A 25767-nucleotide genomic window follows, 5' to 3' on the forward strand; every position below is an offset into this window, starting at 1 on the left:
CTTTGTGCCTCAGCTGTCAGTATTCAGTGAGCGAGCAGCACCACTGATAACCCGTGGGATGTGATTATCTGCTGCGATGTGGGCAGAAGCAGGAGGGGTTTGACAGGAACCCCAGGTCTTCGTTTACTGGAATAGTAGCGCTCACCACAGTTCCTGTGATGTTAGAAAGCAGCAGGGTAAGCTGTTCAGGGTGTGGCCACCAGTGACCAAGTCACACTTGCTGCTGTGGCAGGGATGGGGGCAGCAGGCTGTGATGAGGCCTGGGAGACTACTGTTTTTGCCGGATTCCCATGTGACATTATATGACTTTCAACTAGTGTGTATATTTTTGCAAAGTATCAAACTAGCTTTCAAGTATAGACTGAAAAGCACATTTGCGGGCAGAGCAGGCGCAGCACTAAGGAAGTCGGGTAGCAGGGTTCAGCCCGCGGCTGCACTCCAGGCTCAGGGCCACCTCTGCCTCTCTCCTTCTCTTCAAAGACAGTCAAATGAGCCACCTCTTCGACCCCACTACCTGCTACTTCTCCAAATTTCTGCCTTCATTTTTTTTTTTTAACTTCTGACATTGAAGATCCTTTTATAACTATGTTCTGCTCTTGGCTGCTGTCACCTTAGTCACATCATTTCTGTCCTGCCTCTAGCTTAGGCTGCTTCTCAATTTTCTATTTTTTAATTTCCTATATCCCATCGCCTCTGTTGCTGTAAAGCTTCTTTACAGGACAGCAGCCAATCTTCTAAGATGTGAGAGTTATCTATAACAGGTTATAGTCCCAATAGTGTGCAATGGCTGCGTATCTCTCTGTGACCTTCATCCACCACGGAGGGCGGACTGGAGGACTGCGCCACGTTCTACCCCAGCTGCTCTCAACTGTAAGCTATCTTGCTGCTGCTGTGCCCTCATATACCCTCCAATGAGAAGGCCTGACACAGCCCTCTTTGTTCCTGACCGGTGTGTGCCTTGCAGAATAAGCGCACTGAGCAACACGACCCACTGGTGCCCACCCTCAGCTGGCACAGAACCTTGTAATAACACCAAATATGTTAGTTAACAACTATTCAAGAGATAAACACTAGTAAGTGTTCCAATGTAAGTTAATCCAGTGTGTGTGTGTGTGTGGGGGGGGTGTCTCTGCAGTCCCTGGATCCACTGTAAAATTACAACACTGTAATAGGTGGGGGGCAGACAGATGCCCCGAGCCTCTCATCTGAAGGGATGTGTGGGTGCTCTGGTCCAAATGATGTTTAAAGATTGTAGAGCCTGAAGAGTGTCAAGGACTGAGTGACTCATCAGCTCTTTAGTATGCTCACCTGCCTGTGTGAGAGAGGCCGTAACTTTATTCCTGCTGGAGGCCAGGTTTAAAGCCACAGGATCAGCCTACTTGCTCTAGGCCCTGGGTCCCATTTGTAGAACAACAGGTGACAACAAAGCCAGCCACGGGCACCTGAGTGGCAGTGATCTAATGGAAACTGATCAAGTTAGCAATGGAAAAAGTAAAGGCCAAACTTTGTGGCACTCTGCAAGAGGGCCCTTAGAGAACCCTCAGACTAAACACAGGCACGAGATGCAGCTGTAAGGCAATGTGGGCAGGGGTAAAAACGGGAAATGAGGTCAAAACCTTCCTGAAGCATGTGGGCCTTCCTCCCCTCCCAAGTCCCCCCCCCCATCCTTCCAGCCTCCTGAACAAGCTGCTATTCAGAAGCCAGGGCACTCTACTGAAAACAGAGATTTCACTCTTTTAGTGGCAAGACCTTGCTCGGTCTCTTGTCTTGACACTGGCAGCTGTGAATCAGTTCCAAGCGGCAGGATGGGAAACATCAATCTGAAGTGTTTCTCTCTGAGGAGTAGAGGACTATGTGGTGCATGTGTACACGGTGGGGTGGCACTGCAGGACTGACCACTCAGCAGGGCAGAGGACAAGCAAGCGCTGAAGTTGGTTGCCTGGGAAGACAGGTGCTGCCTCTTTACAGATGGGCAGGTGGGGAGTCTGGCAATGCTGTCAAGTAGGAAGGGTCCTCTAAGGAGTTGAAGAGATGTACACTGGTTTTCCTTTCTGTTGAATGGTCTGGGTCGAGTTTTAGTAAGTAAATGACTATCGAACAGAACTGTGATAAATTTAAGACAATTAAAAATAGTGCCAGATGTGAAAAGCTCCTACCCCACAATTAAGTGGATGGAACTTCTTCCAAAAATGCAAGGTTGGCTTTTCTCAAGAGTCTCACTATGTGGCCTGGGCTGGCCTTGAACTTGGCGTCCTCTTGCTTCGGCCTTCTGAGTACTGGTTCCCAGGCATGTGCCTCAAGCAGTCGCCACTGCACTGTAGTCTATATTTAACGATAGAACGACTGTCTTAACTAACACTGAAAACATTTCACAAAATCCAACATGTTTTTATGTTAGAAACTTGGAGTAGAAGAGGGGTTTCTTCAAACTGAAAAGGAATGTACAAGCTAAAACCGGTAGCTCACTGCTAGCACCATGTACTGTGGTGTAAGGCTGAGAGCTTTCTGTCTAAGGTCAGGAGTGTGGTAAGGCATTTGTTCTCAATATTTTTGTCCAGAATTGTGTCAGGTGTTCTGTCCAGTATAATTAGGTAAGAAAAAGAAACAGAAGACATCCAGATCTGAAAAGAAGCAAAACTATATTTATAGATTTATAATCATCTCTATAGAAAATGTGAGAATAAATATCTCTGTAATGGATTAGTAGGCTCAATATTACTAAGGTGTGAACTTTCTCAAAATGATTCTGCAGGTCTGCACTATAACCCCAGTCAAAATCCTAGCAGGCCGTTTCTACAAATATGGGTTTGTTCTTTCAAAGACATAAGGAAATATCAGAGCCTTAAAGTATTTAAAGCAAGTCTACAAAAGAGCAATGAAGCTGGCAGACTAATACACACTCCCTGGTTGGAAAAGTTGCTAGAATGTGCCAGTACTTACAGTGCGATGTCTTTGTGTTGATGCCATTGAATGATAAACAAATTAACACTCTAAAAAAATAAAGTGAATCCCCATATGTAAAAATTAATTTTAAAAAATCAAGTTATTTTATTTATGGGTGCGTGTATGTGTGTGCTCCATGTGCCTACAGTGTTAGCAGAGGCCAGAAGAAGACATTAGCTCCCTTGCAAGTGGAATGTAGACTGTTGTGAGCCATCATGTGAGTCCTGAGAACTGAACCTCTACCAGGGCTGCTACTGGGCATCTCTCCAGTCCCCCAGTCTGATGTTTGAGAAAGATCCAAATGCAGTGTAGCTCAGAAAAGACTGTTTAAGAACCACTGCTGGGGCACTTGGCTTTCCCTGTGTGAAGACTCAACCATACCTTCCACTGTGTGTTCAGAGAATCAGTTCAGAGAGCGCATGCTCAGCTGCAGAGCTGCAGGACAGAGGCCTTACAGAGGAGACTGGGAAGGTCTTCGTCTCTTCAGCTTTGGTGAAGTGGGGTTTTTTTTTCTTGTTTTAATTGAATATTAAAAATTTTTAAATGAAGAGGTAAACTAGAATTCATAAAAATGCAAAACTTTCCCTCAGGAAGACAGTCTTGGGATGCCCCCAATGCACACACACTGGCATATACAACTCTGTACAGATTGGAAAGACACTCTATACTGCACTGAACATACATGTGCTTTCATACACAGAGATGCGCAAATTGGGAAGACACGCCCCAGACTACAAGATCTTTGCCAAGCATGTATCTAATTAAGGATTTGTATTATCCAGAATATATATTTTTTAAATTATCAACAATCAAGAATAAGGAAGAAATCTAGTTAAAATGCCAGGAAAAGATTTTCACAGCCTAACAAAGGTCTATAGATAAAACGAGAAGTTGCTGAGCAACATTATTTACTAAGAACATGTAAATCAAAACAAAGAAAGACACTGGTGGTGTTAGCGTTCCTGTAGCAACACCGGCTGAAGAGAAAGCGAGGTAGGTTTTGTTGTGGCTTCAGCAGCGTTGCTTCATGATGGTGGGCACCAGGGAGCAGTCCCCATCGTGGCTGCCAGGAAGCAGAGTGGAGCCGGCACAGGGAAGACATGCCCATGCCCCATCGCCCACACTCCCAACCAGCCTCAACAGCCCATTGAGATTCTGAATCCAGCCCCCCACCCCCCACCCCCCCACCCCCCCACGGCCTCACTCCTCCCTGGCTCGAAGTATTCATCAATCAGAGCCCTTCTGATCTAAGACCCGCCTGAGGTCTGCTCTCCTCATCTCCTCGCCTAGGTGTCTGCCAGCCCAACCCAGTTAGCAATCAAGATAACCATTGCAACTGGACATGCTGATTAGACTGGCTAGAATTGTAAACATGGCCACAGCAAGTGTTAATGAGATGCAGAGGATCCAGAAGACTCACTCACTGCCAGTAGGAGTGTAAGATGGAGCAACTTTATAAAGTAATTCAGCAGTTTCTTAAACACTTAGATGTGTATTTACCACACGTCCTAGCCATCCCATGTGTAGGTGGGAAATCTATGTCCTTATGGAGACTTACACATGAATGCTCATGGCAGCAGCATTTGTAATAGCAAAAGCTGGAAGCAGCACCCCCCCCACCCACCCCCCACCCCACCCCCCCCAGCACCAAGGAATAGCACTCAGCAGTGGGAGGGGCTGGAGTCCTGCAGCTGCCAAAGCACAGGTGACTGAGCTGCTGCTGAATGGAGGAAGCTGGGCAAGAAAGAGCAGGGACTGCAAACATCCATTCATAAAAACTCAGTGGTAAGACAGGAAGCTGGGTCAAAGGAGGGAGGAGACAGGAGCAAGCTTAAGTTCTTAGTATCAGTGGGGTAAAGTCCAAATACATGTGGATACTTACAAATTACATAGTTTAAGTTAATGTTATAAAGTAGTTTGTTAAAAAAGGAAAACCTAGGGACTGGAGAGATGGCTCAGAGGTTAAGAGCAGTGTTCTTCCAAAGGTCCTGAGTTCAGTTCCCAGCAACCACATGGTGGCTCACAACCATCTATAATATGATTTGATGCCCTCTTCTGGCCTGCAGGTGTACATGCAGCCAGAGCACTGTTTACATAAATATTTTTTTTAAAAAAGGAAAACTAGGGACTGAAGAGTTGGCTCAGTGGCTGAGAGCACTGGCTGCTTTCCACAAGGCCCAGGTTTGATTTCCAGCACACAAGCGTTTGTCACTCAAGTCCCAGGGGGTCTGATTCTCTCTTCTAGCTTCCGAGGGCACGTAGTGCACACACCGAGCACACATGGTGCACAGACAAACATGCAGGCAAACAGCCGTACACAAAACCCAAGGAGAACATTTGCTTAAAGGGGAAAATTGAGCTTTCTGTCAGGTGTGTTCTGGTGCAGCTGGAAAGCACAGAGTGGCGCTGAGTGGAGTTGGGTCCTCAGGGGCTTTGCCCCCTTAAGGTTTGGTGTGGATATGAAGGGGATGCGAAGAGTGACTTCTCTCCTCTTGTTTTAAAGGAGTGACAGTTCCTTCAGGTTCTTTGTGTTCTTCTTCGTCTATATTTGTCAGTTTGCTGTGCATGTGCTCCAGGCTGCAGGATTTCATAACTGGGGAAACTGGTGAGTTATTTGCTATTTTAAAATGGCTAATTTCGTATTTGTATAACAAATTTGGTGTCCTAGTGAGTTAACACAGAAAAACAGAGGTGCTTTAAAAATCCAACTGAAAACATTCTAAAACATAGCTTCGGGAAAACTATACTCCTAAAAGCTTATGCTCCTATGTAAAAAACCAGCACCCTGGGTGTCTGTTTTAAGTAAGATGTGCACGCACTGGGCACGAGAAGGAGTTGTGTAAAGGAGACAAAATAGTGATCTGAGAGAGGGCAGGGCAGCGTCTGTAGAGAAGAGTTTCAAGAATATGAAGGAAAAGGGCACAAGTAAAGTGTGAAGTATTATCTTAGATAAACATACAAAGGTGTATATGTGTGTGTGTGTGCACGATGCACGCACACATACTTGTATTTGGAAATTTGAGAGTGTATGTGTATGTCCAGGAAAATCATTCTCAGCGTGGCTGGATGCTCACTTAGAGAAGTTGGGAAGTTTGGGGTCAGGCTAGAAGGGAGGACAGACTTCTCTTACCTCTTATTACCATTTCTATTAAAAAGCTGATGAAATTACTTCAACTTCTAAAGAATTATATCTCATGTGGTTTGCCTATTTTCTTTCTTTTTTTCTTTTTTCCTTTCTTTATTTTGTTTTTGTTTGTCAGTTGGTTCATTTTTTTTGAGACAGGGTTTCTCTGTGTGGCTGTCCTGGACTCACTTTGTAGACCAGGCTTGGCCTCGAACTCACAGCAATCCCCTGCCTCTGCTGCTGCTCTGAGGTGGTGTGCACCACCTTGCCCTGCTGCTTGTTTTCTAAATGAGTTGTTGGGTTGTATTTTTGTTGCTTTGTTTTTCGTTTGTGTTTGATGTGACTGAATGTATTAACTTTTTCACTATTGTGAGAAAAATGCCCAAAAGTACTTTAAGGGAGGAAGTACTTATTTGGGGTCATAGGTCACGATTTCAGGGCATTTCAGTCAGTCACAGAGCATAAAGCACAGTTCCACGGGAGGCTAATAGGAAGGCAAGAATGGGACAGTGGCAGCCAGGGATAATGACCCTACTGGGCCTGTGGCCTGTGTGACCTTCCTGCTGGATTCCACCTCCTAAAATGTGCATAACCTTCAAAACAGTGTCACCTGCTGGGCCTCTGTGCTCAAACATGCGAGTGCTTTGGGGATGCCTCACATTCAAGTGTTAGGGCTGAGCTGTAAAAGTACAGTCTATATTTTAAAGTGAATCATTTGTTGGCTATGTGGTCTGCATATATTTTCTTCCCTAATTGAAAATGAGCACTTAAAAATCCAGTAAAGAACCGGCCCATTTAGGACATAGAGTGTATTTAAAAACACATCCATCTAGTGAACTCCTGGGGTTCAGGAGTGCGCTTTGCCTAGAGAGTCAGCCTGATGCTTCTTAGCTGTGTGACCCCAGCACTGAAGGTCTGAGAATAGTGCCTTATCTGTGAAATAAGCAGCGTCTTATGGGAGGCTGTGGAATTACCGTGTATATTATGGGATGGCTGTGGACTTATCACAGATACTGTGGGATGGCTGTGGACTTAGCACACACGAGGGATGCTGACATTGCCCTGCCTGCTGCGAAGTGCTGACCGTGCGTCCCTGTTGTTGTTTGGGGGCTGCACTGACTTGCCTGCCTAATGACGTTTCTGCTGTCCCTCAGTGGCTGGATCTCATCCCTTACTGGTCTCAACAAGAACATTCCGGTTGGAATCATGATGATCATCATCGCAGCCCTTTTCACAGCCTCCGCCGTCATCTCACTCGTCATGTTTAAAAAAGTAAGTGGCGCCTGCTCTCTGGACATGTGACCCGTGACAGTGACCCTGGGGCACGGGGCCCAGCAGCCCTGCTGCTGCCACACCACTGGGACCCTGGCTCATTTTCTGGCGTTTTCATGCTTATTATGATTTATGGCTCTATATAGACACACGTAAAAATTATATCACATTTTAGGATTGAGATAAGAAGTGAAAACATCCGTGATCTGAGAATCCAGAACCCAAAGTGCTCAACAATAAGAAACGGTTTGCACCTGGACTTGGTGCCGTCAGAGGGAATCCCACCTGACCTCGAAGGGGAGATTATAGATTATGGCCATCTAAGGCAAACCCCTTAAAACACTGTAGAAACTACACACAAGTATGTATGTGTGCTCTCTATATAAAAGATGAGTGAATTCCATGTTCAGACTTGTACTCCATCTAGAGATCTCATGCTACATATGCAGATATCTAGAACTCAGAAGCATCTTTGGGTCCTGAGGTGTACCACTTTTTTAATATGAGGCTTAACTAGCTTGATGAAAAAATACAAGTAAATTTATTGCATCAGGTAATAAATTACACATTGTTGCCCATATTTAAAATTTAAAGACACTAAATTATTTAAGCATTAGCTTTCTTTCCTGTTTTTCTGTATACTGCCTGGTAGTTTCAGAACACATACAAGGGACATCTATAGAAGTGACTTCGCCTTGAAATCTGTTGCTTGCCCACTTGTGTCCCACCCTCCTTGGCCTGTGTGGCTTGGCTGCCCTCCTTCTGCCCGAGTTTTTGATTTTGCTGCTGCTGCTTCTCTTAGAAGCTCAGAGCTTTCTGCACCATGCACAGGGGCTGCTGCAGCTTGGCCCTGGGAAGTTCCAAGTCCTCCAGCCCCTTTTATTTCCACCCTGTACCACTGTGGTCTCCGTCACACAAGAAGACTCCCAGGCCACCCTGATCAAGTTCAGCCGAGGCTGCACCCTCCCTCTGTTTTTTCTGACCAGCCAGTGGAGGTTGTAAATGCAGTCAGCTGGCTCCCTGTTCTGAGCCACGTGCAGTTTATCTTAGGAACTTCTTTATCTTCTGTCATCATTTCTATAGACAAACCTGAACAGCTGAGAGTCTTGGACTAGGAAGAAGATGGTTTTTGCAAGCCCATTCATCTGCAGCCATTGAAGTTTCAGTTTACATAGGGTACATGGTGTAGTGTGCATTTTATATCAATGAAGCTGTTTCTTTTTAAAGAGACACTCTGTAGATACATGTGGGACCGGGACCGGAACAGGACATCTTGCAGTTCCCTTTTTGCTCTAACTGCTGCTTCCATGACATCTGAAGGTGTCTTTTCTTCTGTGATGTGTGAAGGTGTCTTTTTTTCTTCTATTGCCCCTTCAGTTGCCTTTTTAGAATATTGACGTGTTTTTTGTTGTTGGTTTTTCTGTCTTTCACTTCCATTCCTAACCTCTGACAATCAGAAGAGCTTTTACAGTTGCCTCCCTCCTTCCTTATTTCCGTGCTTTTGGACTGTTCTCTGTGTTGATCTACCATCCACATCTGCATCCGCAGCCCTGCCTGGTGCAGGATGCTGCTGTGGCCTGTGAGCTGTGGTGGGAAGAGCCTTGCACTCGCTCAGACTGCGCTGCCCGTTTCCTGTGCTGCCCTTTTTTCACCTGAGGAAATATCCCCTTTCTGCCACTTGAAGACCCACTAGTGCTTTTTCAAGCTGCTGTTTAGACCCTCCTGACCATTTCACTGGGCTTTTCTCACTACCCCCATATGTCTGGGGGAGTCCTCTGTTTGGTGGAGCTCAGGGATTTTATTGCTCTCTATAATAGGATTTCATGGGCCTGAAGTATGTGCCGGTGTCCAGGCCTCATGGTTCCCATGGTATCAGCATCCTCAGTGTAAAGCTGTCATTTAGCATTATCATGCACACACTGAAATGAGCTCCTTCGCTTACTGCTGTGCCTCGGAAGGGGCTCTCTGCCTGCCTCAGCGGCTTTGCTTATGCCCCAAGGGTTCTGGGTGCTTTCGTTTGCCTTTTCACACTGAACAGTAAAGGCATGATTAGTGTGTGATAGGCACATAAATAGTTCTTGAGTGAAAGAAGAAATGGGAGTAACCACTTTCCCGTTGGTTATTTTCACAGCATGAAGATAAACAAATGTAAATTTCAAAAGACCTCCACAATTAGCATGGGTTTTACTTTTTAATCTTGACCCCTTTAATCCTGAGGGTCTGATTTAGGGTTGACTTTTTTGTTTAGACCACAAGAGAAGCAGACAACAGAGTGAGGAGGTTGGTGGTAAGAAATTGGCTTCCTTCGTTCTGAGAGCGAGAGAAGTGAGTTCACAGTGTGTAGGGCAAACTTTTAGAAGGGTGTTTGAGTTTAGTTTTCTGTGGCCGTGATTTTCTCTGACTAGCTCATAACTTAAAACAACCCATTTATTCTAGCCTATTCTGCCACGTGTCTGGTTACCTCTGCTCAGGTTCCGTGTATCTGTCCTCGTATCTTGCGGGGAATCTCCCACACCTGACTCTTTGCCAGATCCTTTTCTGCCTACTGGATGTCCCACCTCCTATTTCCTGCCTCTGCTGTATCGGCCATTAGCCTTTTATTGATGATGATGCTTCCATACGGACACAAGAGATTCGTTCTACACTTCTCAATTGCCGTGATAAACGTATGATCAGAAGCAACTAGGGGAACGAAAGAGCTTATTTCAGCCTATACTTGAAGGTCACAGTCCACCATTGAGGGAACTTTGGGCAGGGACTTAAGCAGGAACCATCGAGCATTGGTTCTCAATCTGTGGGTCATGACCCCTCTAGGGGTTGCATATCAGATATTTACACTGTGATTCACAACAGTAGAAAAATTAGGTTTATGAAGCAGCAACAAAATATTTCTATGAAGAGCTGTATTAAAGGGGCACAGCACCAGGAAGGCTGCGAACACTGCTCTAGAGGAATGCTGTTCTCTGTTCATTAGCCAGCTTTCTTATACAATCCAGAGCCCACTTTTATTTGTTTTTTGGTTTTTTTTTTTTAGATTTTATTTATTTTTATTATGTATACAGTGCTCTGTGTACATGTATACCAGCACACCAGAAGAAGGCACAGGATCTCAGTATAGATGGTTGTGAGCCACCATGTGGGTGCTGGGAATTGAACTCAGGACCTTTGGAAGAACAGCCAGTGCTCTTAACCTCTGGGCCATCTCTTAGAGCCTACTTTTAAAGAAAGTGTGTATGTGTTTGTGTATGTGGGGGGGTTGCTGATTGTACAATCCAGTGGAGGGCGTCAGATGCCCTGGAGCTGTCAGATCCAAACTCTGGTTCTCTGCAGAGCAGCAAGCACTCTAACCACCGTCTCTGCACCCTCCTTACCACCTTTCGTTGGGCTAGTTCTGTACTTACATTAGCTAGTAGTGCGTTCTCACCCACGAAATACCTTCATCTGGTTTCATAATTGGGAACTATGGGCTAGCCATCATTAATTCCTCTCCTTAGGGAGGATCCTTTTATTGTTTCAGGTGCTGGGGCTGTGCATGGTGTGCGTGGCCACACTCGGTTCTCACCCAGGGCCTCCTGCTTTCTAGGCAGACACTGCTGGGCATGTTGTCTAAAACTAGAAATACGGGGAGCTTAGAGGCTATTTTTTAAATTATTTTTATTTTATTTTAATGTGTATCAGTGTTCTTACCTATAATGTACGTTATGTGTGAGGGTGTCAGAGCCCCTGGAACTGGAGTTACAGACAATGTGAGCTGCCATGTGGGTGCTGGGAATTGAATCCAGGTCCTCTGGAAGTATCCAGTGCTCTTAACTGCTGAGCCATCTCTCCAGCCCCAAGCTTAGAGTCTTTTTTAAAAAAATCATATATTTATTTATTATGCACACAGTGTTCTGTCTGCATGTAATGCCTGCATGCCAGAAAAGGATACCAGATCTCATTATAGATGGTTGTGAGCTACCATGTGGTTGCTAGGAATTGAACTCATGACCTTTGAGCCATCTCTCCAGCCCAAGCTTAGAGTCTTATAGAAACTTGGTAGTATTCTGTGCCCTTCAGGTGTGTCCCAGTGCCAGGCACCATGCCGCACATGTGCCCATTGACGCACAGCATGGTGTGAGAGAAAAACAAGAGGATGTGTATCACAGTCCAGTCATTTCACAGCTGTCACAGAAGTACAGGGAGTGCGTGGCGAAGTGTGGAGACTCTGGCTTTGTTTCTTTTTCTTTTTGTGTTCTTGCTGTATAAGCTACGCTAGCCACAACCCCTGGGTTCAAGTCATCCTCAGTCTGAAGGTAGCTGGGGATACAGGCAGGTGCCAACGTGCCAAGATGGAACAGGGGAGAAGCATAGAGGCTAAGCAGTTGTGGGGATACAGCATGGCATTTAAGGGTTAAAAAGGTCTAGCACAGACCATGGAGCAGGTTGGTGGATCGCTGAGGACTTGGTAGCTTAGGCATCTGTGGTGGAGGGTCAGGGTGAGCTTGTCCTGCAGGGCTTTGTTAAAAAGTTCTAATCTCCAAAATGTGTGGTTCACCAAAGAAGAATTTTAGGGAGCAGAGTAATTGGATTGAAGTGTCAAACTTCAGAGGAGTTATGCTGAAGTAGATAAAGGGGCTTGTGGGCCAGGCTGTAGGACTTGGACGCCACTAGAGATGGTGGCCTGAGTTAGCTCCTGCCCTGCGATGAGCTCAGGGTTCATTCTGGTTGGGCCATTTAGGGAGAACAGGTTTGGGGCTGGTGAGACGGCTCAGTGGATAAAAGCGCTTTCTGCCAAGCAACCGCCTGTGTCTGACCCAGGACCAACCGATTCCTGCAAGCTATCCTCTGACCTCCACAAGTGCTCGATGGTGTGTCCCCCCCACCCCATGACCCCCTCCCCCACCCACACAGAGACAGGGCAGGCGTGGAGTCCAGCTGAGGCCGTGCTTTGTGGGGAGGTTGAGGTTGCTAGTAGAGGATGTGGGTGAGTAAGCAGGGCCGACTTCTAGACGGACAAGCAGAAGCAAGCAAAGAAGTGCAGGCTGGCTTTTCACACTGGGGAGTTTTGCCTTCCTGAGGCGAGTGAAGCCTGAAAGAGAACCGAGAAGCATAGAGCCAGAGGAGGGCCAAGGACAGAACACTCCTGAACAGCCCAACATGGGAAGGGAGCAGGGCAGGGCAGGGCAGGGCAGGGCAGGGCAGGGCAGGGCAGGGCAGGGCAGGGCCGGGCCTGAACCCGAGCAGGGATTCCTGTCGCCTCTGGTCTTCCTGTTCTCCACAGAAGGATAGCTGTATACCTGAGCTTGTGTTCACATGCTGGCATTCAAACTAAATAGGATCATTTCCCAAATAAGATAAAAGTACTTATCAGTGTTATGGGTGTACTCTACTTTAGTGCACACTGTGGTATTTTACTTAACTTTTAAACCCATAGTTTAAAAGTTACTAGATGACTCTTTTCTGTGTCCACTGTCAGTTGCTCGGCCTCATCTTACCTATGAAGTGAGGAGCTCAGGTGAGATGGCTTTCTGTGTGATACTATCAACTAAATTATAACTTGAAGCAATCATCAATCCTCTTATCTTCTCTAACTCTGATGTAAACTGAGACCTGAGAACAACTGATTCTTCAATACTGACTTAAAAAGTAACACCAAGTTAGCAAAAATAAGCACACAAAAGCCTTGTTAGGAGCATGCAGCTCTAGTTTGTCACCACTAGGGGTCAGGCTCTTCCTGGGCGGTTCATGCCCTCAGGAAGGTCTGTGTGTGGTTGCCCTGGAGGCTTTGCCAGGCTGTTCCGCCCTTCACCCCTGCTGAAGATGCTGCATAGTCTTGGTTTGTCTGGATGAAAATGAATGCCCTGCTGGGACTTCATTATCACTCTGAGCTCTTAGACAATTAGAGCCGTTATCATTGGTTTGGGGTGCTCACTGTGCCGTGGGTTTTGCCATGGTGTTACTTCTTACCTCAGAGGTAGACATCCTTAGCTTTCACACGGAGGCTTGCTTTCCTCTCTGTTGTTTCTCATTGTCTTAAATGTTCTGTTTCTGCAGTGAGCTATCAGAAAGCACTGGATAATGTCTCAGGGCTAAATTGGTAGATATTTTAAAGGAGCCAGTTAAGCAAGACACAAAGGAGCCACAGAACACTGTCAGGAACTCCAGCCATTTCCCTTACTCGCTAAAAGAGATGGGACGACTTAATATTGAAGAGACAGACAGAACCACTTCGAGTTCTTTCAGGAACCTGGCTACCACTATCTTTTCTATGTATTTTGGGTACTTGTTCATAAATGTCTATGTCTACATTAATACAGTAGCTATTAACGACTTTTTGTATTTTAGAAGGATTTTTGACTGTATTTCCCTTTAAAAATATTTTTATTTTAGGTGCATTGGTGTTTTGCCTGCATGCATGTCTGTGTGAGGGTGTCAGATCTAGGAGTTACAGAAAGCTGTGAGCTGTCATGTGGTTGCCGGGAACTGAACCCAGGTCCTCCAGAAGAGCAGCCAGTGCTCTTAACTGCTGAGCCATCTCTTCAGCTCCAAGTTACTTCACTTTTAAAACCAAGTTTGTCTAGGCGTTTTAATTTTTTAAAAAATATTGAAAATTTTTATCTTCCGGGTTGTTTTCATTTGTGGGGAGTGTGAAGTTGGAAGCACATGGTTCAGAATAGTGATGGGTAAGTCCTGCTAGCTAGTTAAACTGGCGTTCAACGGCAAGTGCTCTGTGAAGATACCCTGTCTTATATAAAGGTGGTCTGCTTAGACTAGAGCTGGTAGTTACTTCTCTTGAAAGCACCATGCTGCTGTTAATCCCTTTCTGTTCATCTCCTTGTTTAGACTGGACCCAGGCTAGAAAGCTGATTTCATGGTTTTTCTATCTTGCCCTCACTTTCACCCTGTCTCCTCTCCGACCTCCGTGTGGTCTTTACACTCTGCAGGATGGTGAGACGAGTGCAGCCAGCTGGCAGTGGATCCCAGCCTTACCCTCTCGCATTGCTTTCTGCCTCTGCAGGTGCATGGACTGTATCGCACAACAGGTGCTAGCTTTGAGAAGGCCCAGCAAGAGTTTGCGACGGGAGTGATGTCCAATAAAACTGTTCAGACAGCAGCTGCAAACGCAGCTTCAACTGCAGCAACCAGTGCGGCGCAGAATGCCTTCAAGGGTAACCAGATATAGAGGCCCTCGCAGAAGCACACTGTTACCTTTTGACTGTATTTTTTCTCCAGTTACTGTATTCTACAGATATTTTTATGTTGGAGACGCACAGTCCACAAAGCATGGGTATTTCCTATTCACATGTGCATGGTCTAAAAACCAGAGAACTTCCTCGTCTTATTACTTTGCCTAATAGTTTCTTAACATTTCCACGCCCCTCACAGAAGAAAACTATCATCTGCTAAATAAATATTCTCCATATTTTTGGGGGATGGTGTTCCTCAGATTATTTCAGTGGTGACACACTGAAATGAGTATGTGACTTAAGGTTTAAAAAGCACTTGTTACTAACCACAGCAGTTTTTCCAAGGGTCAGTGACAAGAAGGAGTACACATTGGAGAGCTTCTTTTTTTCTGATTTGTATTGAAGGAGCAAGGCCAACCCAAGCCTGGATGTTTTTAAATTGGCTGCTTTATATGAGGTTCAGTCACCGGTGAGGAGCCTGTGTGCTTTGTGGTAGATAATGTATATTTTACCGTCTTTTATTTTATTTTTAGATTAGTCGATATTTTGATAACAATCTCTGATCTTGCATGGGCCCCATGTCTCTCTCTCTCCCTCTCTCCCTCTCTTTTTTTTTTTTTAAATAAAAACCTCCTTTATTTGTTAATCAGTACTATCCCCAAATAGTCGTACATAGAGACAATGACTCATTAAAAATTAAGCACAAAGGTAAACATGATAATTAACCTAGTATCCCACTATTGGCACCATGTCTCTTAAGTGACATGAATTAATTAGTATTTTGGGTTGTATACTGCTTATTGATGTAGGAGCTGGGGCTCTTTATAGAATCAAATGATTTTCTGTGTTTCTTTTAAGTAAACTTTACTGGAGTATAAAGACTGTAATATAATGTGCATTATCCGAAGGAGAGGGTAGTGAATTGATACCGTAGAATATAGTGATGATTCCTTTTTCCCCTCTTAATTTTCAGTATTCAGATCGTAAAATTTTACTGTATGGAAACTTTGTAATATTCTTCTGGCTAATCTTTTTAATTGAACTGGGATTGTGTTTGGCAGCTGTGTGTGCGTGTGTGTGTGTGTGTGTGTGTGTGTGAGAGAGAGAGAGAGAGAGAGAGAGAGAGGGAGAGAGAGAGAGAGAGAAGAGAAGAGAATGATTTTGACACAGGTATTAAAGACTAGCCTAGCCCTTGAATAAAAAGAACATACAGTATTTTAGGGATTTCTCTTTTAGCCTCTCACCTTTAGTTGCATTAAAAATAAAACACCCTAGCACTTCCAGTGTACTTGATTTCTTAATGTACCTGTCTTTTACTTTTTGAGACAGACTAAATACATGTGAAACGTCACACCAAGCAGGAAAGTAAAAATACAGTTAAATGTGTAATTATTAATATAATTGAATTGACATTGTTACGATGCAGCACAAACCGATGTGGGTTCAGACTTTAATCATCTTGAATAGTGATTAGACATCTCGGATACGTCAGGCTGCTGTAGTTTGGAGGCCTTGCTAGTTTTCACTGTAGAATGACCGTCTTCAACCTACCCAAGTTGGCTTTGAGTAAGGATGACCTCAAGACAGGGGAGCTTTAAGAATGAGCTTACACTGTTGAGCCTCTTTGTTCTCTTCCCCAAGGCTAGAGTCAGAGGGAGTTTCACGCAGGATGCAGTGGAGTTCTTGGGCCTCATGGAGGCCTGTGGGTACCACCGGATCACACACTCACCCTCTCGGGGCCATGTTAGGGTTGCTTGGGAATTTACTGAGTACAGTAGTTCAAAGATGCTTCTTTTGTTCAGTAGAAAGTAGAATTGAGAATGTGAGTTTGCAGGTATTGAATACTTCTGATTAGTGATGTCTGCCCCCTGTTGTCACCTGCTCAGTTGTTGCTGAGAGCCTGAGGTCTCAGTGGAACTGTGGGAGTGTGTGCTTTACTGAATGTGCATTTACAGACACTGAAGTCAGCAAGACGACGAAAGGACACACAGCACCACGCGCTTATATTCAACCTCACATTTGTTTTCATCTGAAGTGCAATACGAGACACATCAGAGATCTAAGAAACACTAATATGCTCTCCTTCAGAAGTGGGAATGTGTCCTTCCCGTGACTGAGAGGTCCCCAAAGGTAGCATTATTAAGTGGCAAAGAAAAGTTAGAACTCACATGATGCTTTTTGTATATGAACAAGGGAAATGCTGTTTGCAGTCCAGGTGTTTGGATTCATACAGGTTTGAAAGAGATTATGTCATTTGCAAACACAAAGGAGCATTAAATGGCAGTAGTGTCTGCAGCTGCGCCAGGTGTGGGAGCAGCTTGAAATTCCTCATGTGCCATTCTCTCCGCAGCAGTCGGTCAGCAGTGCGTTTTCATTTGGTGAGAGATGGGCAGTGTTTTCTATTTAATACCAGTGTTTACCTGGTCATGAAATGAGCTTCGTGTAGAACGGGCATCCGTGCCACTCTCTAGTTTTGATATTAAGTGGTGGCTGATTTACTTCAAACTAGGGTCTGATCACTGGAAAATCATTGCTTGGTGATTTGTGATTTGGGGCTTGGTTTATTTCTCTAGGGATGTTTGTATATTTTGTTGGTGTGTCTAACACTGCGCTGCCCTCATAGCAGCTGTCATGGTTGTGTAAATGCCCTCCACGCGTCCCTCTCATAGTGCATGTTCTCAGTGGTTTGGAAGTTTTGTATATTTATTGTATTAATGCAGAGTGTCATAAAATAAAATAATGTTTACTGGATGTTTGTTTGTATAATTTTAAACACTGTATTAGCAACTGGGAGGCAGAAATTATACTTGTAGCTTTAATATAGATATTCCATATTTGATTTTTAAAACCAGTCTTTGTGTCATTTTATCACATGTAAAAGATTGAGTTTAAACCTTCAGCAGCTCAGTCTGACAGTTTCCTGTTGCATGAGACTGTGATAGGTGCTTGAACATGAGCTTTACCACATTAAATACGATGACTGTCGTGAAGTAGGTAAGGTTACCTAGACGTTCATAAGATCTTTGGCCTAGGATTTTCTCCGTGAGGTCCAGTGGGCACCTCTGTATCACGACTGTCCTGATCTAGCACAGCCTGTGTTGTGTCTCCTGCCCGTGCTCACTCTGTTTTCTACACCCGTGAACACCCTATTTTGTGTATTGGATTTCTCACCTGGTAACTAAAGATGTAAAGTTTAATCTAAAGTCATGTTCACAGCAGATCTTATTTTGAGAAATACGTGTTGAATTAAAATAAGAAACAGAATTTTCTATCTTTCATTTTAAAAACTGAGTTTGGACTTTCACACTTGGAAGTATTCTGTAATCTGTATGGAGCTGGTTTGCTGCATTCAGGGGATTTGAGCTGTTCGGCCATTGGCTCCTGCAGGTGGGCCGTGGCCCTGCTCTAAGGCCAGTGGCTCCTGCAGGTGGGCCGTGGCCCTGCTCTAAGGCCAGTGGCTCCTGCAGGTGGGCCGGGGCCCTGCTCTAAGGCCAGTGGCTCCTGCAGGTGAGTCGGGGCCCTGCTCTACACCCACTGTGCTGCGTCCTTCCCTGTCTTGTCTGATTCTCTATTTTTTTGGGCACATTCGTGCTTCTGTTACACACTTTCTCACATTTGGGACACACTTTTGCTGGGTTCCGTTCCATGTTCCTTTAAGGAAAACCTCCTTAAAGGACCTGTGATTCCATGTGACCAAGCCCTCTGGAGATAAGGGAGGGGGAGGGGTTAATTAAAAGTAACTGAGGATGGCAAAGTTAGTCTATATGCTACTCTGGTAGATTTTTCAAGTTTCATATAAACATTTATAGCATGATATCTTAAAATATTGGAGCTGTTTTTAAAAGCTTTAAAATTAATTCTTAGGTTAGCATATAGGTGTTTTATTCTTTACAAATAGTCTTTGCTAGAAACTTGTAAGTTGTATTTCCATGATTAGGAAAATGAAATCGTTCTGTAAGAAGTTCTGGGCACATTTTACAAAACAATATGCATGTTGCATTGGTGGGTTTTTAAAACCATGTTTCAGACTCTTTCACAGGCTCTAGGGAGACGGACTCTTCTGTGACAGCACCCTGTGCCTCGCATCACCACCAACTGCCCACTGCAAGCACAGGCACACTTCACTGACTCAAAGATTCCTGGGAAATAGGAAATGGCTTTTTTAGCTTTCCCCTGTCCCTGTGGATTTTGTTTTTGCCACTGCACTTTGGGTAGGACAAAGCCTCCACCCTGCAGAATTTTCCCTAAAGTGGTTGTTGTTTTCAGGTGGGAACGTGGGAACCGCCAGGGGGCGATGTAGGGAGTGTTGTATTTTGTGTTTCTCCCAGTTCTGCTTTCCTTTTTAAATTGGTATTTCTGGCCTTAACATGACTTCATTGGGTAGTGATACATTCCTCACGCTAAAACCTGTCATCTCCCCACCCGGGAGAGTTAGCAAAGAGCTCCTTTTCTTACAGTGCTAGTGTCACATGATTCTGTAAGGTCACCGTTATAGCATTACCTTCTCCACATTAAACGCCCCCCCCATCCTATCATGAAGATTTTATTTTTGAGTTCTAATTATTTCAATACTTGAATTCCTCCTTAATTTTTGTTTATTTTTTGTGGGCAATGATTCTCAAAATAAATGCTGGTTGAAACCATTGTTACTGTTGGTGTGTGTAGGAGCCAGGTGTTTGGGTCTAGGAGAAAAGCAATTAAAACCACTGCCTCTTATGTGGTCACAGACTTTGGTCAGCATCCCAGTCTCCTATGTAAAGACAGAAACCTGTGGGCACACATGTCCTTAAAGCTGCTCCCCGAGGGGCTGTGGGGATGGCTCAGCTGTTGAGAGCACTGACTGCTGTTCCGGAGGTCCTCAGTTCAATTCCCAGCACCCACATGGTGGCTCATGACCATCTATAAACAAAGCTTTGGAAAAATTGCTTCCCTAGTTGAGGAGCCACGCATGTATCCTGGCCATATAGCATTTGGAAAATGAGTAAAGTGGTCCACGTGGAAACAAAGTAAGTCCTTACCTCCATCACCTAGGGGCACCACTGTTAACACTTAATTGTGCTTGCTTGCTTCCATTTTTCCTCTGTGTGTGTATTTTGTGGAGTTAAACACTGTGATGCACACGCATTAACTCCTCATTTAGTATTACAACATACTGCCCCAATAGTTATAAAAGTTAACATTTAAAGTTTATTACACATTTCAGTGTAAGTTATAGACACTACAAGGAAAAGACGATAATGGAAATTCCTCAGTTTTGGTGTGTGTATGTGTTTCAAGACAGGGTTTCTCTGTGTAGCCTTGGCTGTCCTGGACTCACTTCTACACCAGGCTGGCCTCGAACTCACGGGGGTCCACCTGCCTCTGTCTCCCGAGTGCTGGGATTAAATGCGTGCGCCACCACCACACCAGCACCCTGGCCTACTCTTTCTTTTTATATCCTGAATTCATCCCATTGTCTTTCCTCTCACTGCCGTAATTTGGGATTTTCTCTAAGAAACAAGAAAACTGGAGGGTTTTGGCACTTCAGGGATTGCCTGCCTGTCAGAGATGTTGGATCTTTTAGACCATTGGGCTATAAAAGGCCAAAAGTTGCTACTGGCTGCATGTTACTCGTCTGATGCTTCTTTCCCTCCTGTTCATGCTTTTTATCTGTGTCCCGTATAGCTGAGTAGAAGTAGCAGTTCCTGTCTTGAAGGGCGTCTGCAGAGGCCTTCAGGGTAAGATAGGGGCAGCAGGGGATGGCCACACCAAATGGTGACACTGCTGAGCCAGGACTCTAGTCCTCGTTTTCTGGCGGGTCGTGTTTGCTGCCCTGCCTGTTCGTGCTGAGTGTCCCAAAGGAGCTAAGTTATTTGAAGGAATGTCCACATACAAGGAATGCCCAGAGCAAGAAAGACCTGATAGGTTCTGCCCACTATTTTTTCCAGGAGATCTAGGGGCAAAATTTGCCGGTAAAAACTAAAGATTGGGGCTGGTGAGATGGCTTGTGTAAGCAAGGAGGACCTACATTTGAATCCCTACAAAAAAAGAAAAAACTGGCCTTGGCTGCATGGGCTGGTGTCGGGATGGAGACAGGTGGGTCCCGGGAGCTCCAGCCAGCACACCTGCAACAAGAGAGATAGTGCTAAATGAAGGCAGCTGGTGTCTTCCTCTGGTTTCTGCATGTGACTGTATTAGCCCCCCTGCCCCCACCCCACACATGGACCGAGGACCACATCCCAGCCTCTGCTCAAACTGAAGACCTGGTGCTCTCTCTGGATTCCTTTCTGAGAACAGTGTAGGAATGCCTGCAAAGGCCTCAGAAAGGCCCAGTTTCCCCTGAGTTATCCAGACGAACTGTTTCAACACCATTACCTTCAGTAATTGGCTGCTACTTCAACCTTGATTTCAGTTAGAAACCTGGTCACTTCCTGCTGAGAAAGCCTTCCGTCCATCAGTAGGCAGGTCAGGGTAGCAGCCATGCTTGTTTATGCCGACAGGACAGTGCTCCTGGGACTGTGCGGAGTTGAATGAGTTTAGGGGGATGGTATTAGCATCATCTTTGAGAGTCTAACTCAAAGCCTACGTGTCCAGAAGGTCAGGGTATCCTCCGGGGACCGCAGCTGCAGAAAGCGCCATTCGGCCGGCTTTTGAATATTTTTTTGAGAGGAAAGGAGTGCGTGCATACCTTTTGGTTAAAAGCACTTCCATGTCTCGCAGTTTTGCTTTAAAATCAAGATGCTTATAACCATGCGGATGCTCATCCATGGGAAAAACACCTCATCTGCAAATGAAAGACAACCTCTAATACGGGTAAGAATCGGCAGTAGCAGAGGCCTGGATATTTCTTCTACTGTCAATGTTACGGTAAGTTAATTTTTAAATGTTGTATTTTTGATCAAATTATGTGCACTGTATTGAAGCCAACATAGTCCAACTTGAAAGATTTGCAAAATCTGATTTTTTATTTCAGGTCTCGAGGGGAAGGGACACATAGTGAGAATCTTTATGTACAGACTCCTAATCAACGATAGACAAACAATGTATTAGTTTACAATACAATAGGATAGCGACACATTTGAAGGTTCCAACTGAGTCCATCAGCTGCGAGAACAATTTGGTATTTGGCTCAAGTGGCTTTTGAACATCAAATGGTGCCACGTTCCTTCACAGCACCTTAAGGGCCCTCTCAGCTGTGGGTGACGTTTCCCCACAGTCTCAGAAGTCCCCACTCATCCCTTGAATTATTTTGGCCTTGAGGGTCTTTGCTCCCCTAAAACACAGGCCTGGGCAGCAGCCCCGTGTTATTGCACAGAATGGTCTGTCCTAAGCCAGACTCTTATGGCTAAGAAGGTGAGAGACTAGCCCTTACACACAGCGGTATAGCATTAACGCGGTCTATTAAAAGCACATTAGGAAATGGCGCCTTCCTCTGCACCAGCTCCTAGTTTTCAGACTGACAGAAAAGGCGACACCCAGCTTCGCATTTTACACAAGACTAGCATGGCCGGGCCTGGCTTGCTGGGTTGGCTCTCCCATAAATACAGTGATTGTTTCAGCTTAGACCCAGGAGAAACTTCCTTCACGCCAGTCTTTTCTTCACATAAGGTCTGTGTAGCATTAAAATTGTTACGGTCTGACGGCTAGCTGTGAAGGCAAAAATGTCTGACTCTCTCTTGCCAAAACAGAAACATTCCTGTTTGGAATCTTGTCCAGTTTCCCCAAACAAAACGCACATACACCTTTGTTATTGCACATCTTTCAGACAACCTGCATATGTGTAAAATATATATTTAAATATGCTACACATAAAAGACTATATGGCACTTTACAGAATACATGCTTAACAAAGACCATTCATTACACCACAGGTGCCTCAGAACTACACAGGAACCCTTCCACAGTTGCTGTAATGCTGAGTTACCACACAGGGTTAAAGAATCCACAGACTCTATTTTTGCTTTAGAGTTCAATAAGAAGGTGAGAACAAATGCAGGCAAAACAAAGACTTTTCCCATAGTAGCAATAGTCCTGTTACTGAGAAATGGTTATAGGCTAGCTGGGCGTGGTGACACTCAGGGCAGAGGCAGGTGGCTTGCTGTGAGTTAGAGGTCAGCGTGGTCTACGATGCAAGTCCAGGACAGCCAAGGCTACACGGAGAAACCCAGTCTCAAAAGAGAAAGAAAGAAAAGAAACGGGTATAGGCCAGCAAGTGGTTTTTAAAGAGCCATGAAAACAGTTTCACTCTACACCAGCACAGTGGCAGACGGTCCTTCCATTCCCTGAAAATGTATGTGTATCAGCTTGAAGGTCTCAAATGTTACAAACCCTCCTCTCTGCTAGAAAGTGCAGCCTGGTTCCAGTAAGTCAGCAGCACTCAGGCAGTTTTCCATGGCGTGGCATTTCATCTGTGCCCTTCCTGGGGCGGGGTGGGGGTGGGGCAGCGCTGTCTTCTTTATGTTTAAATGAAGGAGAAACACTGCTAAGCAACAATCTGACAGATCATGGTTTCATTCGTGAAAGCACCAGGCTGACAGGAGCTCATCCCGTATTACCCAAGGAACAGGATGGGCGAGCGTGTGTAAAGAAGGGGCTAAGATGGTAAAGCCGGAAACGTTAATCTGGTGAAGTCAAGAAAAACAAAAGTTGTTTGGTCAGTTTTCCTGATGAACAAAACTATGCCCAGGTTGGAAACACAGTCGCTGTGCTGCCCAGGACTTGGTTAGAACAGCAGGAATCCACAGTGGAGGACGAGAGCCGCCTCCATGTGCTCTATGGGCCATGCACTTAGTGATCTGTTCCTGTTTCCTGAGCCTCGGAGGTTGCTTAGGGGCCTCCCTCTCTCCACCTTGCTTATTTTGAACACTGGTTCAAAACTGAACTTAGGATCTGATCCTTCTTCCTTAACCTTTATCTGTGCCAGGGATAAGGAGGTTTCTGGAATAGGCCAAACAAAGGGCAAATTAATTATGATTAAACCCTAGTGGGCCTAACCCATCTATATACGGGAGTTCTAAACCAACGCTTGGTTCTAAACTGACATAGCTTTGAGGGATTTCCTGGGACAGGGCTGTAAAATCTGAGTCAGGGTTGTGCGCCTGGGTTAGCAAACATCTGCCACTAGGAGGTGCTTAACTATGTAACTTTTAAGACAAAGCCCTCAGTTGAACATCTCTCTAAAACCAAATAGGTCCACTCCACTTACACCACAGTGCAGGGTCTCTGCATCTGCAAGTTTCCTAGAATGCCAGACTCTGGTGTTTCTGGCTGCTCTGGTCACACAGGTGCAGTGAGCTTGGTCCAGCCCCAGGGTGGGGGTGGGATTTTTGATGCCAGTCTTCAGTGGCAGTGGTTCAGTGTCCTTCGGTCTGCTCTAAGGATCAACACCGGAGACCAGAGCAGCTTCCGCTGCTGGCTCCTGCTCGCTCTGCAAAGGTTGCCGATGGACTTGTACAGCCCAGTGACCAAACAGAAAAAACAGTTCACTCTGCCAACGCTGAGGTTCAGGCAACCCCCTTCCTATGATCACCTGCATGGGCCACAGCTGGTCTGGAGGCTGCTCTCCTTGCAAAGAGGGACTCTGAGGTTTTCTTGGGCAGCCAAGCACAGCCCCAAACCTAGGAGAAAACTAACTACAGTGAGGGGGGGGAGACGGGGCTAACAGAGGCTGGCTGCAGAGAGCAGGAAGGCCTCTAGCTGACTGCCAGGTTTGTACTCTTGTTCTTAATGTGATTGTCTTTTTTTAAAAAAAAAACACTCAAATCCTGAGGCTATCTTTCCATTGATGCTTTACCCCGGAACTCAGACTAGCATAGTTCCTCAGTGGGATTCTGCACTGTCCCTGTTAACCCCTTTGGGCAGCTAAACAAAACCTGGTATCTTGCTGTGGCCTTCAGCATACAACCTGTCATCAGTAAGTCCATAGTGTTCCTTTCAGACTCTCCAAGCGAGACAACATGAAAGGGCTAGAAGAAAACCAAGACACCACGTCCAGCCCACATCCTGAGATGTTCATAACCACAGCTATGAGCCGAAAACCTGCCTCAAAACCACCCCGAGGCTGGCTGACCTCTCTCCCTCTGCTGCCAGGGAGATGGCTGGCTGTCTTGCCAAGTGAGATCGCTGTCCTTTACTGAGCCCTGAGGAGAAGGAATCTGACAGGACTCCACAGTCAGGGGCTGTTCGTGTCCTTGTCTGGTCCTGTTATTTGCACTGCAGCCCACATGTCCGAGAACTCTTGCTTGGAGGGTGATGCCCTCACTGTTGCCTGCCGGGGCTGTGGAATGTGGCTCTGGTAGGTCAAGACTGGTTCTTCACATCGATTCAAATGAGGAAGACTGTGTCACAAGGTCATAAAGAAAGGTAACAGTGGCATCAGTGTCTTCCAGACTAAAGGAGGCAGACGAGGTTTTTCCCCTCTTCGATTTCTTCCTGGACCTTGTCACTGGACGTTGCAATTTCTGCCTGGGCGGAGAAGACGGCGCAGATGAAGGTGAGGACTGTGCCCCCGGTGGCGGTGTAAAAGGCCCAGCCCAAAGAGCAGTCTCCAGGCTTGTAGGGAGATGCATACCGTCCACAGTCTATGGCTTTCTGGCAGCCCCAACCTGCAGGGTAGAGTATCAGGCCGAGGATGAGGAAGAGACCTGAGGGACGGAAGAAAAAACAGGTGAAGCCCTTGGTGCCTTGACACCCTGCATCTCTGTGCCCTTCACGCTAGCTTTGGGCAGTGCCATCCACTCTGCAACAGAAAGTGTCAGAATGTGACTCCACCAATGATTTCTAGAATTGCAAGCGAATTTGATACTGTGTCTCTGCATAAGGGGCTACTTACCAAGGCCAAACATAGCTTTATAAATGAAGTTTTAGGGTCTGTAGAGATGGCTCAGCAGGTAAGAGAACTTGCTGCTCTTGAAGAGGACCTGGGTTTGGCTCTCAGCTCCCCTATGATGGCTCACCACTGTCCTGAACACCAATTCCAGAGGCCCTGACACCTCTCCTGACCTCCACAGGTAGCAGGCATGCATCTAGTACAAAACATACCTACATGCAAAACACCGTCATAACTACATAAAAATGAAGGGTGTTTGTTTAGTTTTGAGACAGGGCTTCTCTGTGTTATCTCGGCTGTCCTGGACTCATTTTGTAGACCAGGCTGGCCTCGAACTCACATTGATCTGCCTACCTCTGATAAAAATAAAGTTTTATTAGGACAAACCCATGCCCATTTTTAAAAAAAGACTTCCTATGACTGTTTCGTTGAGTGGTTGCTTCCGAACATGTGTC

General features: G+C 45.5%; 2 protein-coding genes across 5 annotated transcripts in view; one reads left to right on the forward strand and one right to left on the reverse strand.

The window, feature by feature from the left end:
* Positions 1-17256, forward strand: part of SCAMP1 (secretory carrier membrane protein 1) — an 89385-nt gene extending 72129 nt beyond the window's left edge. For both annotated transcript variants that reach the window (XM_084802578.1, XM_084802577.1), the window contains exons 7-9: positions 5447-5548; positions 7222-7339; positions 14337-17256. In XM_084802578.1, the coding sequence (XP_084658704.1) occupies positions 5447-5548; positions 7222-7339; positions 14337-14501 (385 nt within the window). In that variant the 3' untranslated portion in view covers positions 14502-17256. The remainder of the gene's footprint in view (positions 1-5446; positions 5549-7221; positions 7340-14336) is intronic.
* A 6979-nt stretch (positions 17257-24235) lies between these two features.
* LHFPL2 (LHFPL tetraspan subfamily member 2) overlaps positions 24236-25767 on the reverse strand; it is a 143643-nt gene continuing 142111 nt past the window's right edge. For all 3 annotated transcript variants that reach the window (XM_084800682.1, XM_084800681.1, XM_084800680.1), the window contains one exon: positions 24236-25127. In XM_084800682.1, coding sequence (XP_084656808.1) covers positions 24874-25127 — 254 coding nt within the window. In that variant the 3' untranslated portion in view covers positions 24236-24873. The remainder of the gene's footprint in view (positions 25128-25767) is intronic.

The sequence above is a fragment of the Acomys minous genome (genome assembly GCF_964271855.1).
Source record: "Acomys minous genome assembly, chromosome: 11".
Taxonomy (NCBI): domain Eukaryota; kingdom Metazoa; phylum Chordata; class Mammalia; order Rodentia; family Muridae; genus Acomys; species Acomys minous.